This window comes from Xenopus tropicalis, chromosome 6 (assembly GCF_000004195.4).
Source record: "Xenopus tropicalis strain Nigerian chromosome 6, UCB_Xtro_10.0, whole genome shotgun sequence".
Lineage (NCBI taxonomy): Eukaryota > Metazoa > Chordata > Amphibia > Anura > Pipidae > Xenopus > Xenopus tropicalis.
Genome location: NC_030682.2, coordinates 111807869 through 111823235, shown reverse-complemented (window position 1 = coordinate 111823235; position 15367 = coordinate 111807869). Strand labels below are relative to the sequence as shown.

The 15367-nt window shown below is 36.0% G+C and overlaps 1 protein-coding gene across 2 annotated transcripts in view; it reads left to right on the top strand.

Annotated features, from left to right (window-relative positions):
• trappc8 (trafficking protein particle complex 8) overlaps positions 1–15367 on the top strand; it is a 46632-nt gene that overhangs the window by 24231 nt on the left and 7034 nt on the right. For both annotated transcript variants that reach the window (XM_012964957.3, NM_001079389.1), the window contains 11 exon segments: positions 715–939; positions 1046–1154; positions 2469–2663; positions 3029–3189; positions 4422–4496; positions 6373–6499; positions 8355–8518; positions 8616–9058; positions 10377–10524; positions 10895–10991; positions 14579–14647. In XM_012964957.3, coding sequence (XP_012820411.1) covers positions 715–939; positions 1046–1154; positions 2469–2663; positions 3029–3189; positions 4422–4496; positions 6373–6499; positions 8355–8518; positions 8616–9058; positions 10377–10524; positions 10895–10991; positions 14579–14647 — 1813 coding nt within the window.

The window sequence follows — 15367 nt, the reverse complement described above, 5'->3', positions numbered from 1 at the left end:
TTGTGATTTTAATAAATGTAACCACTGAACGTGTAATTAATCTGATAGTAAGCCCACTACATGTGAAACAGCACTGATTAGAGTATATGTTTTACTATAGTGCACCATAATTTTCTTGAGGGTGTCTCAGCATATGAGAGGTTACAGTTTTGTTATGTGTCACATTGTGCCCTGGCCCTATTGACAGTGTATAATATTTATCTTAATTAAAATAAAAATCAAATTAATTAAAATGATGAAGAATCTATGCACTGTTACCTTGCTTTAGGAAGGCACGGATTCAGATTTAGCAGCATTCTATGTGCTTGGCCTAAAACTGTTTTGGTCTACTTTTCCAAAATGTAATACCATATATAGGAATAAATATTATGTGACAGTGGAGGAAGCTATGCAGGATGCTGTGGACATGTAAGACCAGCTTTGCATAGCAGATAAAAACAATTTAGAATTAATTTTAATATTTAGGGTTAGATGTAAATTACGACTCACTACATAACTTAAGAATGAAGGCCGTGATAGCCAGTAACAATGTGTATCCCAGTGATTTTTCTGGTCATTAGGGAAAGAAGGTCATGGTGTATGATAAGGTTGCAAAATAAGCTCATAATTTACCAAGAATAAAAGGAAGATTGTGTCGTGTACTCTTCTTATAGCATTGGTATTTGTACATTGGGTAATAAATTTGTAACCTTGAAAATCCTTTTTGTATTTCAGAAAAAGCACGCATTGCGCTGTTACTGTCAGGCAATGCAGGTGTACAAAGGAAAGGGATGGTCCCTAGCAGAGGATCATATTAATTTTACTATTGGTCGTCAATCGTTCACGCTTCGTCAGCTTGAAAATGCGGTCTCTGCCTTTAGGCATATTCTTATCAATGATAGCAAGCAGCCTGCATCACAGCAAGGTGCATTTCTTCGAGAGTATCTGTTTGTTTATAAGGTATCAGAGTTTAATGTTCCATTTCGTTGATACTTTCTTATACTATAAGCCAGGTTAATTAGACATTGATTATTTATTGTTTCTTCTTTTCTTCTTTCCAATTTAGAATGTATGTCAGCAGTCACCAGAGAGCCCTTTACCACAGCTTCCATTACCATACATTAATAGTTCATCCACTCGAGTCTTTTTTGGGCATGACCGGCGGCCTGCTGAAGGTTAGTGATCTGAAAATGTTCTTGGCAACACATATGAATGTTTTTTACAATACACAAAAATGTTAACTGTAAGAACCACAGCTGAAACAGATTTCTGTCAGGAGGGATCACTTTCCAAAATGTAATAAGCAGCGTGATTTAGTGTACTAAGGTAGTCATTTTTAAATGCCTACAGTCTGAATATGTAGGTAGATAGGCATGGCCTTAGGGTTATAAGCACCTTATTCAAAATTGTGCAGTGGCCCCAATAGATAATATTAAAATCAGTGGACAATTTCAATGGTCTCTTTATTTAATTCTGATTAAAAAATTTGCTACAGTGTGTTAGCTTTCAGTACCTACTTAGTAGTTGAAATTAAAGAATATTCATTATACTGTTTCACATTTTTTTTAATGTTTTTGTTATCCTGTTTTTTTTTTTTTTTTTTTTTTTTTTTTTTTTTTTTTTTTTATAAACCAGCAATTAAGCAATACTTACTTTTGACCCAAATTATATTGTACAAATTGAATTGTGTTTCACGGCAAAACATCCATTTTAAAAGTAAGAAACGTTTGTGTAAGATGTGTATTCTGAAAAACGTTTTAGATTTCTTTACCTGGAAAAACACATAGTCACCATGTAATGTTTAGTCTTTACACCTCACACAGTGTTTATTTTTATCATGGATAATGGTAGTTGTTTGATTTTAATGTGCTTCCATTAAACATAGTTATTGTTACTTATTGCAATTTTTATTCTGATTTTAGTGAAGTGTTTATTGAGGGGTGCAAGGGCTCTGATCATGAGAATAAAGGGGGTGGAATTGGGAGTCTTTAGGTGTAGGCAGCATAGAGGCAGAGGCATTGGAGGTAAGTCTGCAAAAGGCCGATAGCCTAGTTACTGTACTTTCAATGACCTCTGCAAAAAAAAATATTTAATTGCTTCAGTAAGGAGCCTTAAATTATTGTCTCAAAAGTAATATAATAAGAATATGACCTGATTTTAGAGATAAGACCCAAAAATAAGAAAACCATATCCTCTTGTTGTATCAGAGTGCCTAAAATAAATGTAATTTTTAAATGGTATAATTAGAAGTAGGTAAATGATTCTAAACCAAATTTTGGATAGCTAAGATAGTTGATAGACCCAATTTAGGTCCGGTTTGGTCAGAAATTTTTGTCCTAGAGGTTACCATGATCCTGACCATTACTGCTTAGGTAATTCTGAAGTTGGATCTACACAAATACCCCCTGTTCACATTGAAAAAAGCCTACATTTACTGAATTATTGTATTTGAGGTCAACTATGTCATGGTGTGACTTCTTAATTTCCAGGGGAAAAGCAAGCTGCGACACATGTGAGTCTTGATCAAGAATATGATGCAGAATCATCTCAACAATGGAAGGAGCTGGAGGAGCAAGTTGTAGCTGTAGTAAATAAAGGAGTTCTACCTTTGAATTTTCAACCAACACAATATTGTTTAAGCAGCAATTCAGATAACTCCAAGTTTCCTCTCTCAGTAGTCCAAGGTAACATTAAAGATTATTTAAAAATGAAATAATTGAATCTATGCTGTTTAAATTTCTGATGGAAACAGACAACGATACATGAGACATTTTTTAAGTAGTGTAAGGACTGGCTTTTTGACCTCTGGGTGTACGTTTTTTCAATGTGTGTGGATTTTTGTCTTCTTGTAGCCAAGGCCGGACATATGACAGGTGCCAGTTTAAGCGTAAATAGATTGAGAAGGAATTTTGCATGCAATGTGCACTAAGTACTTTTGATTACTATTTTTGTAAGGGAAATTATATGGAAAGTTAACTTGATTTTCTAAACAGGATATGTAACGGAAATGTATACAATTGTAGGTAAATACTGACTTTTGTTTTAACAGAGCCAATAACAGTAGAGGTGTCTTTCAAGAATCCATTGAAGGTTCCACTTCTGTTGACAGATTTGTCTTTGCTATGGAAATTTCAACCAAAAGACTTTAGTGAAAAGCATAATGGAGAAGTGAAAGAAGCAATAAGCAATGAAAGAGATTTGGCCCCAAAGGTTGTACTTGAATTTCTGTTTCATCTCATTAATGGTTAAGTTTATGTGGATGAGTGTTTATCAGCAACTTTTATTATAACATCTTAAAGGCTTTAAGGGTGAAGATACACAGAGCTACTAGTAGCAGCTACTTGTTGTGGCTACTAAAATAGATGCTGATCATTAACTGGTAATTGTCTCTGTGTGTTTTAGCAGAGGCAATTCTCAGTACTGTTTATGGCAGACTATTTTCTGTTACTAGTTGCTCAGTGTGTCTAAAACATTATATGGAATATTCACAGGCCTAGACAAACCCAGTGCAAGCAATATAGATGTAATGCTGATAACTGACAGAGTACTGTCAATGTTAGGCACAGCAGATGATCCTTGTACTATTGACAGATAAAGGGAAGCCTTTTAGTCCAGTATAAGTCAATAAATAAATATGAATTGTCAATATACTGAAAAAAGAATGATTTCCCATGTCAGTGGCACCAAAATATTTCCCCTTTAAACTAAAATGCAATATTGGCACATAAATACTGATAAAATGTAACCTGTATTGTTGTTCAGCTGAAACACCAGTAGCGAAGTGAGAAGCATGAATTTACTGCAGAGAAACATTTATTTGTTAGACATATTGTATTACTGGCTGTAGTTAAAATAAGAAGAATTTTATGCATCCTAATCAGTGTAACCACTATTTTTATTTAATGAATGTCTGCCATCTTTATATTTCTCTCTTTTATATAAATCCTCTGCTACTGCATGGCCAGCCTACATTGAATCCTTAAACTAGTGTGTAACTCTGTCTTTTCTAAATTGTTCTAGACTCAACCAGCAAACAGCTGTCAATCCATTGCTGGAACAACAGTGGCAGAGTTGGTGGTGGTTGCATGGTAGTTAAAGATTTTAGAGAACCCCAGATATACAAGTGCAACATGAGTGTCCATTTGAATAATGTTAGGGTGCATGCTGAAATTATATGTTTTTATTGGGGTTTATTGCAAATTACATTTGCTACATTTTAGTAGCATACAAAAGTGAAAACTGAAAAGCATCCTGCATTATATTTATATGTTATGTGATATGTTATATTGTGTGCGTCAAGCTAGAGTTATACATATAACTATGCAAGACAGGGAACCCAAAGCAACGTTGTTACAATGTAACCATCCTAACCATAAAAATGTATGCAGTATATTTTATACATTTGTTTTTAAGTAATTTATAAGTAACAATCTTTCTTTTAGGGTATATGTAGCAATGATGTTATTGGAACAGAAGAAATAAGTGAATTTTTTATTAACAGTGAAGAAACAAAAATAGTAAGTAGAGATTTTTTTTAATTATTTAAAATATCTTCCAGCATTGTTTCCACTTTTAAATGAATTACAGAACCGTATACAATTCTGCTTGGTTATTCTGTGTCTGCTCTGCAGGTTCTTACAAGCAGGGTTGTAGCATATGCTTATTGCCCTTTTGGAACATTAAAGGGGTTGTTCCCCTGTAAATTAACTTTAAGGGTGACATTGATATTCTGAGACAATTTGTTATTGGTTTTCATTTTTTATGTATTTTTGTGGTTTTCCATTATTAGCTTTTTGTTTAGCTCCAGTTTGGATTTTCACCAGCTATCTGGTTGCTAGGGTCTTCTTTACCTTAGCAACCAGGTAGTGGTTTGAATAAGATACTGGAATATGAATAGGAGAGGGACTGAACAGAAAGTTAAGGATTAAAAAGTAATAATAAAATTGTAAGCACACAATGCAGTAGTTTTTTGGCTACTGGGGTTAGTGACTCCTATTTGAAAGCTGGAAATATGTAGAAGATTAAGGCAAAAAATGCAAAAATAAATAATGAAGACCAATCACAAAGTTGCTAGGCATAGGACATCCCTTTAAGATGGCATGCCTCTTTAACAAGCTAGTCCAGGGTTTAATATAATACACAAGGGCTGTGTTGGGCATGGGGTGCTCTCATGTCCTGACAGACCAACATGTAGTCTCTGTCGAGATGAGCCAAGTTGTTCCACTTGGGGAGATCACCCTTTCATTGCCCAGTCTAATCAGTTACAAACATAGAATAGTAGTATTATTGGATGTGAAGGGGTGTTGTGGCAGCCCCCAATAACCCAATACATATCATGATGTATAAAGTAACATTATCTAGTGCTAGTTGTAGTGGAGATTAAAGGGGCCTGTCACCCTAAGAAAAAACTCCAAATTCTTTTCTATCATGCTAGTCGAGCAAAATAAACCTTATTTTCACTATACAGATAGTATAAATCTTGTTGCCTTCAGTCTTGGAACTATTCAATCACAGCAAGCAGGCAGCTGCCATTTTGTGGACACTGTTAGTAAGGCAAGCTTTGCATCACACCAAATCTTGTTAAAGGACCAGATGCCCATACCCATGCACTGGCTACATAATTAGGTGATGGGGAGAAAGGGGAAAAGTGTGAAGTACAGTGACATCTAGGAAGTGCTGAATAGAAAGCTAAAGGTATTGTCTGCCCCGCCTCTATGCCTAAGGCATAGAGGCGGGGCAGGCAATATATGATTGACAGCTGGGATTTTTACATGTCTTTATAAAGGGTTTGGATGTGTTCTTTAAAAAAAGGAATTTGGGTTTTATGTTTAACTTGAAAAGGACTTATTATTCAGCTTTTTATGTGTAGGTGACAGGTCCACTTTAAGGGCTCTGGCACACGAGGGAGTTTAGTCGCCCGTGACAAATCTCCCTTGTTGCGGGCGACTAAACTCCCCGATATAACATCCCACTGGCGAAAATGTAAATCGCCGGTGGGATGGCATACGCGATGGCGTATGCCTCTCGAGACAACTTCGGTGATTTCTGCAAATCGTGCCGTCGTGTGCCATCCCACCGGCGATTTACATTTTCGCCAGTGGGATGTCATATCGAGGAGTTTAGTCGCCCGCAACAAGGGAGATTTGTCACGGGCGACTAAACTCCCTCGTGTGCCAGAGCCCTAATAAGGGCACTGGCCGATTGTTGTGAGAGTTTTTGCATGCTTAACTGTATATCTGTAGATGTGTTTCTTTCTTTCCTTTTTAAATTTGTAATCAAAATCCATTTAATTTGGGTTTTTGATTAGCCAGATCATGTGGCCACTAGGATAGTAAGCGCTTTAATAAGTGTTTATAGGAGGCAAATTCTAATATTACTCCTTTTATTTCACAGGCAAGATTAAAATTATTTCCGAACCAGACTGGAGAGCTGCATATTCTTGGCATTGTCTACAATCTTAGCACAGTTCAGAGCACCTCTGGTGTGGATGGATTAGCAACTGCAAACAGTCTGTCAGCAGGTACATCCAAGCTACATTTTCCACTGAAAGATTCTGTATTAGCCATCTTTATACTTTTCTTCAAGAGGTAAATAGGGGTGAATCTCCTACCAGTGAGGCTGTGAGTGGATTGTAAATGGGCCAGTGTACAAAAGCAAACTTATCAGCTAATAATTAGCTACAGATTGGTTATGAATGACTGAACCTGCCTCACTAGAGACTGTAGCCGCTCATTGTAATACAAAGCTGCAGCTTTTCCTGTCAGTGAGGAGAAACTAGTCTCACAGTTTTTGGCCACTGTGAGACGCTCACATGGCAGTGAGTAAGCAGACAAGGTACTGGTTTTATCCTGTGTCAAGAATGATTTCTGCATACTGCTTATTCTTTCCCCTCAGTTTCTCTTTGTCCCTAAAAAGATACATCTTTTTATTTGTTAGTTGCTAAGCCTGTGTAATAGGCTTATTAAAGAATAAGTAAACCTTTTCTTTTTTTTTTTTTTTTTTCCTTTAAATCTCTTAAATTGGTCTGTATTGCCCTCAGAATAAGCTTTACTCCCTGCATAAAGATTTAATTTGTTTCTCTATTACAGCTAGTTCAACCATAGATTTGCGTTTTCCAGGCCAACCTCCCATCCTCACCGCTCTGTGCAGACACTCTGGCTGTTGCCATAGGTTTTAGTGCATGCACACAGAGCGGCATACCGAAACGGATCTGCTTTCTCAGCAAGGCAGAAAAGCGCACAGCTGAGATAAGCGGATAAACGCTTCATCTGCCCTCGCCCTCAAGCTTGGCCCCCTTCAGCTTTCTGAGTTCAGCTGCTTGTGATAGACAAACAATAAGGGGCCCATTCATTAAAGCATGAATTTTGGGTGGTTAAAGCACGATTGGAAAACATTTGGAGTACCCACCATAATTTCTGATGTTCGAAAATGTCACAAAATTCTTTTCCCGGTCGTATGAAAATATTGTGGTTGCAATCTAAAAGTCACAAACTTTTTGGATCCGAACGATCGTAAATAGCGCGAAAACCTTTCCGGTTTTGAAACTTAAATGCGTGATTTTGGAAGCCTTCCATAGGACTCAATTGCACTGTACAAATCCAACCTGGCCAAAAGATAGTCACGATACCAAAGCTTGAATGAATTTTTGAAATGGACAGTCTTTGTGAAAAATACAACTTTTTCATGGAAGTTAACGAAAACCACAAAAAAGTCGTGCAGTTTTATCGATATTATTGTGGTCATTACAAAAAGTGCTATAAATTAGAAAAAAAAATAAAAAATTGTGCTTTCATGAATGGGCCCCTTAATCTGCATGCAGGGAGAATGGTATGATATTTTGGGAGCTGTTAGAGTAATTTTAGTTTGTTTTTTTTTAAATAAAAGGCTTACTTATCCTTTAAAGGTCAAATATTTACAATCTTAAAATTTCCCTTGGAAGTTACATAGAGCTGGGGAAGAGATAAGCCTATAGGCAGGAAAAGATTCAGCTGACCAGGATTGGATGTATAAAAACAGTGTATTATTAACACCGTCTCTTCTAATATGAAATAATAAATAAATAGATGATAAATGATACTTATAATTATGTATATTTTCCATAGTTTTATTCCTTTTGTTAAAATGATTTGATCTAGCTAAAAGGTTATTCCCCTGGAAATTAAAAAATTTACCTTCTTTTGAATATTTGTTTTTATATTTTCTCAGATATGAGAATGTATATACTATGTTCAGTGGTAGTATTAGTTTTCCTATTTCCTTGTGATTTATTGAGAATTACAACTTTTTTTTACAATTGATTTATTTATTTATGTTTTTTTCAAAGCCCTTAAGCCATAATGTTTTTCTTTGAATGAGAGCAGTGCTTCTCCTTTCAGTTCCAGGCAAGTTTATTTCAAATGGAATGTCAGTCAGGGGGCGTCAGGAATTAGAAATACAAGGTCCTCGATTGAATGGTACAAAAGAGGAAAAAACGTCTATTCAGTATGGACCAGATCGTCGCCTGGATCCGATAATTACACCACAAATGCCTTTGCTAGAGGTAACTCCTATTTTACTTCCTGCCAGCCATATTAGTGTACTCTTACTGAAAAAATAACCTCAAAATAAAATATATGTTTGTGTTCTCTTTATTATAGGTGTTCTTCATAAACTTCCCCACTGGACTTCTCTGTGGAGAAATCAGGAAAGCACATGTTGAGTTTGTGAATGTGAGCAAGTGTCCCCTCACTGGACTAAGGGTTGTTTCCAAAAGACCAGAGTTTTTCACCTTTGGCAGCAATACAGAAGCACTGACGCCGCTAAGTCCAGCAGCCTCAATGAACTGCAGTGCTTATAAGACTGTTGTCACCGATTCTACCTCCCGGTGTTCAGTGCTTACATCTTCTGTTATCTCATCAGATTTTGGAGCTGGTGGTGGAAACCAGACCGAGGTTATTGATATTCCTCTCACAGACTCTGTTCTTGCTCCTGGAGCATCTGTCCAGCTTCCACTGTGGTTACGAGGACCTGACGAGGAAGGAGTTCATGAAATAAACTTTTTGTTTTACTATGAAAGTACAGAAAAACATTCGAGAATGCGGTAGGGATTTGTTTTTTCAGTGTCATGTGTTTGAACTTTTCAGAGGGAATTTACAAGAAAAAAAATACAAAAATAAAAACTGACCAGGCTTTATTCTTGATGTAGGGTACATCAGTTATCTGTTAGGTATAACTAAGGTTTTTCTGGAGTAGAGTTGGTGTAGTGCTGTTAGACATTTTTTGGGCTATTATGTATATTGTACCCATTTTGTCCCACACATTTTCATGAACAGCTCCAGGTAAATTTCACATTTTTCTTTTCTATATTGCTCTACTTTTTTTTCTAACTCTCTTTCAGCTAGTCATATTGTTTGTCTCTCAATTCTTTTCTTGTTTTTGCCCCTCCAGTAACTATGTTCCTCAAATTCAGTTTCCAGATTTTTGCAGGCCAAGCTCCTCTTTGAGAAACCGTATTCAGTTGCTTCCCACACTTTTAGTTCATAGAAGGTCACAGATATGTAAACATTGAGATGTCAGGAGTAACCTGATTTTGGAGTCTTCCCTCTACACTCCTGTCATGATAGGCCATTCCTACATTTTTTAAAATTTCCCTTTCCCTTAGTGTCCAAAGTGTGCATGCTCAGTGAGCAATTTTTGCTGTCATAAAGGTTCAGTTTGCCACCAGTAGGCCATGTCCCACTGCAATTAGAGATACCGAGGACAGCAGATAACTCTTCACCCCGTAACCAATGACGTTCAGTCTGGGATTCCAGAAGTATCTAACATGTATGTCCCAAAAGTATGTATAGTATAGAAACTGTCACTTGTTGTATTTCCTCCCTTCACTATTTTTTTTGTTAGTGTTGTGTTTATTATTTCAAGTCACACCTTATGATAAAGGGCATATCCATATCCATTCTTTTGCATAATAAAAGCAGATGTAATTCTGATTTTCCAATATATGTAATTATTTTTAATTACATTTAATTTTTAAAAATAATTACATTAATTATTTTTATTTCAATACACTCCTCTCCTTTTTCTGACTACTACCATTGCAATATTGTATCAAGAGTCTGCTCTCCCCCCAGCAATGACTTCAGCTCCTAAAGTGGTTTGCAAATGAGAATAGTGAGCATAAACTTAGAAGGCATAACGTGGGAACTGGAGTGTAGGCTAGAGAAGAACTGATTTCTGATTCATTGTCTGTAATTTGCTAGACGAAGCACAGAACGACATTTTCTTTAGTTGTGCAAAAATAAAACACTTTAGTGTGCATAGTTTTTGCATACGTTACATATATGTTTTGATTTATACTTTTTTATGGTGAATATATAATATCTTGAATAGACTTTGATTGGAGTATTTTGTCTTGGTAGACATCGGGTTCTGCGCCATACTGCAGTCATATGCACCAGTAAGTCCCTGAATGTTCGAGCATCAGTTTTCAGAAGCAATGCACTTGAGGATGAAGAGAGTGAAGGTGGCAATATGGTAGTATTCATGGATGTGGAAAATATGAATACTGTAAGTATTTCTTAAAGGCATACAATCCATTCTTCAAACCTTGTTGATTTAACGTGCACTCATGATTGAAATCCATTTTTGGAACCATATTTTCGTTGTACAGCTTATGGCTGCATATTACATCCCTATTAACTGTATAGATGCACAATGGCTTTCACATAAGGGCCTGAAACTGTTAAAAATGTGTAATCCAATGTATTCAATTGGACCATTATACAGACTGGCCTAAGATACTTCTGGGAAACCTGGGTAGTAAAAAAAAAAAAAAAAAAAAAAAAAAAGAATTACATTTGAAAACATACATTTTAGAATTTTTTTTTTTTTTTTAAAAAAGCATAGTTTATTTTAATAATGCCTTGTTTAATTTCAGAGTGAAGCAGGTGTAAAAGAATTTCATGTAGTGCAAGTATCAAGTAGCAGTAAGACCTGGAAGCTCCAGAAGTCAGTCAACCCTACAGATGACAAGGGTATGTGGACAATTTAATATCATGTGTCCAGGCCAGTTTTCTGAGCTTTGAATTAACATGAGTAAAAACTAGGTTTTTGTATGGATACAATATTCTCTTTTTGCTGTGTTGCTTTTTCTGGCTCTTTGGTAAAGGCTTTGATTCCTGTCATGTGGCACCACTCCTTTAAATAACCCACAGTGCACCACACTGCAACATTTTTACATATGGTTAAGAATGTTTCAGTCAAAGCTTTGAAAGTATAAAAATGAATCAGTCAGCTCTCTAAGAATCGCTTATTTTTCCAATATAATGCCTGTAAAATTGCAAGATGGGTTAGTATATCCTTTTATAGAAGCAAATAGAATACCATTATAAACTAAGGTGATATTATTTTTATTACTCAAATAACATGGAATGCTTTACTGTATGATCTACTAGATGTACCTCACAGAGTGCAGTACAAGGTTATTGTTTGTATTTTGGCTCTGATAGGAAGCCTAAGGGTTTTTAATGGCAGCACTAACATTGCTTGACAGAGGAGACTGAGCGTGTACATTTCAGTGCCTGCAATTCTCTTCATCTTATGCCCCTTTTCCTGCCTCCATGGCTTTGAACTGACTCTGATTGGGAGTTATTGTTATGTGAGTTGACTTTTGGTTACAGTCAGCTCAAACCATGGAGAATTAGAGTGGAGCACCATTGTGTGCTGTGAGGAATTGCAGATGGAGAGATATCCATATGACAATGGAAGCTGCTAAGACTTCCTAAATGAAAGAAAAAAAATGTATTGCTTACTACATTACATGTATGCGGCAGCCTGGTGTATTTATCTGCCTATGTGGACCCAAGCTGTATTAGTTTACTAATCTTTTCCTTCTGGTTGCTGTCTTCACACCCTTCTGCAAGTACTATATCCTGATTACAAGGTGCGGTTTGATTGTGGAAAAGGCACTTACAAGGAATTATCTTTGCATCCCTGGTATCAAATCCCATTTGATTTTTATTCTTTGTAGCAGCAATTCTAAATCAACTTCTGTCTCTAGTTAGCCTAAATGGATCATCTTTTAATTTCACTTTTACACTGTCAGCAGTGTCATACACAAATATACTTAATAGATTGGGCCATTACTTAATTTGCTATCTGCGATTCTGGCAGATTAACTCTATTGAAACCTATTGCATTTACAATTCAGTAGCACGTATGTCAGTGTTGGTACCCCTCATGGTACAGCACAAGAAACTTTAATTTTCAGAATCATTTAAAACCAGAATTAAATCATAAAACCTCATGTTGCTTAATGACTTCAGACTCGGTAGAAAGTCTACAAAGCACAGTAGGCCCCAAACACAGTTATACATTTTGCATATTTTAGCTACAGATATGATGTTGTGTGTGCTGTAGCCATGGACCCATAACTGCATCCATATCAAGCATTGCAAAAGAACTTTGATCTTCATTTATATTTGACTTGTATTTATAGCCTCTTAAGTAGATAGCAGGAAGAGATGTTTTTGTACCTTTAGATCCAGTTTTATACATAAATGGGAACAACTGTATTGCTTGCCTAGACACAAAATGCTGCTTATTCAGCAACATACAGCACATCAGGGATGGTTAATAATGCATGCTAGTAGCCAGTCCTCCTTCATGACTAACATTCTAAAGTCAAATATAGGTTAATTTCTGTGGTGTGTAAACCATTTTCAGTGTATTTTGAATAGCTAATAAATCACCAGTGCAATCATGTAATAAAGAGAGAGACAACTGAAAAACTCTTTGTTTATACTGGGAGAGGGATTTAAATAATGTACCACTATTAGTGCAGTATGTTTAGTAATATTATAGTACAGGTATGGGACCTATTATCCAGAATGCATGGGACCTGGTGTTTTCTGGATAAGGGATCTTTCCATAATTTGGATCTCCATACCTTAAGTCTGCTAAAAAATCATTTGGATATTTAGATAAACCCAATAGGATTGTTTTGCCTCCAATAAGGATTGATTATACCTTATTTTGGATTGAGTACAAGGTAGTGTTTTATTACAGAGAAAAGGGAAATCATTTTTAAAATTAAAATTATTTTCTTATAATAGAGTCTATGGGAGATGACCATTCCATAATTTGGAACTTTCTGAATAATGGGTTTCCGGATAACAGATCCCATACCTGTATGGTATAGTATAGTAGTATAAACAGTGGTGCTTGAAAGCTTGTGAACCCTTTAAAGTTTTCTATATTTTTATATGAAACATCATCTGCTTCATAAACAAGTCCTAAAAGTTTAACATATGTGATCATGAAAAATGATTTAACAACATACCTGCATGTGGCAAAAGTAAATGAATCCTTAGGATTAACATATAATACGAAGGTGAAATCAGAATCTGGTGTTTTCCATCAATGGCAATCAGGTGTGAGTGAGAGACCCTGTTTTCTTTAAAGAACGGGGATCCAGCAAAGGCTGATCCCACATACAACACATCTGTGTATCATGGCTCTAACAAATGAGGTGTCTGAGGACCTCAGAAAAAGACTTGTTGATGCCCACAAAGCTGGAAGAGGTTACGAGATTATCTCTAAAGAGTTTGGGCTCCACCAATCAACAGTCAGACAGATTGTGTAGAAATGGAGGAAACTGAAGACTGGGCCCTATGAAAATTTATATGAAAATTGTAAGCCATCAAAGATAACTCCAACTGCAATGCGTCTAAAAGTTTGAGACGTTACAAAGGAACCCTTCAGTAACCTCCAAACAACTGAGGGCCTGTCTCACATTGGTGAATGTTGATGTTCATGAGTCCTCCATCAGGAGAAAACTGAAGAACAATGGTGTGTATGGCAGGATAGCAAGGAGAAAGCCACTTTGCCCCATTTGAGTATCAAAACAGTATTCCTGAGAATTGTTTTAATGAACCCATTTTCAAGCTACAGTCCAGATTTTAGAGGGACACAGGGGGTCTGGTTAAAGGAACAGTAACACTAAAAAAATGAAACCGCTTTAACGTAATTAAGGTATAATAATAATGCCTTGCACTGGTAAAAGTTGTGTGTTGTGCTACAGAAACCCTACTATAGTTTATATAAATAAACTGCTCTGTAGCCATGGGGGCAGCCATTCAAGCTGGGAAAAAAAGGAGAAAAGGCAGAGGTTACATAGCAGGTAACAGATAAGCTCTGTAAAATATAATCGTGCTTTATCTGTTATACAGCAGCTTTGTTTGTAGAAACTGTAGTAGTATTTTTGAGGCAAGTGGACAACTTTTACCAGTGCAGGGCAACTACATCATATTGTAATTACTTTTATAATCCTTTCTTGGTGTTACTTTTCCTTTAAATTATCCTTACAAGTAGCTACTAGGGATCTGTTTAGTGTGTAAGAAATGACACCCAGTAAGCACTTTGTCTGTAAACCTTTAAGCAACTGCTTGAAATTCCCAGTGCAGTTTAAAGTACTAGAGCAGTGGTTACTGTAATATTAAACACTTTTTAAGCAGTGCATGTTCAATTACATACTATAGCAATATTTGTGTGAGTGCAGCTATGGAGAAATGTGTTTCATTTTAATATTTTTTTATTATTTTTTTTACTTGTATCCGTCTAGATACTAAATTAACCAGCAGAGAGAGGGCCAAAATGTGTTTCAAAGCTGTAAGATGCAAATCATCTTTGGGTAAGGCTTATAAATACAGTATGTAATGTGTGTGTGTTTTTAGTTGTAATGTTACATATTTATTATTTTGCATTTGTAAAGAATTCTATTCTGCATCAGAATACATTTCTTGCTATTTGATTGATAAAATATACTTTCCAAAAGAGCTGCAAAAATAGTCAGTGGTGGCAGAGAGCCCTCTCGCCATTATGTCATTTTCTGATTCTGTGCAAAGGAACCTGCCCCTGACCAATATACCATGCCTTTTATATTCAGGTATGGGATTTACTATCTAGAATGTTTTTATGGATTTTCAGTTTAGGGTCCTTCTGTTATTTGGAGGATAATTTCTTAATTACCAACATGTACAAGTTACTGTTTTGTGATTACAGAAGTAGTACAGGTATAGGACCCATTATCCAGAATGCTCGGGACCAAGGGTATTCCGGATAAGGGGTCTTTCCGTAATTTGGATCTCAATACCTTAAGTCTACTAAAAAATCAATAAAACATGAATTAAACCCAATAGGATTGTTTTGCATCCAATAAGGATTAATTATATCTTAGTTGGGATCAATTACAAGGTTCTGTTTTATTTCTACATAGAAAAAGGTAATCAGTTTTAAAATTCTGAATTATTTGATTAAAATGGAGTCTATGGGAGACGGGCATTCCGTAATTCGGAGCTTTCTGGATAACGGGTTTCCGGATAAGGGGTCTGATACCTGTATTAGCAAAATA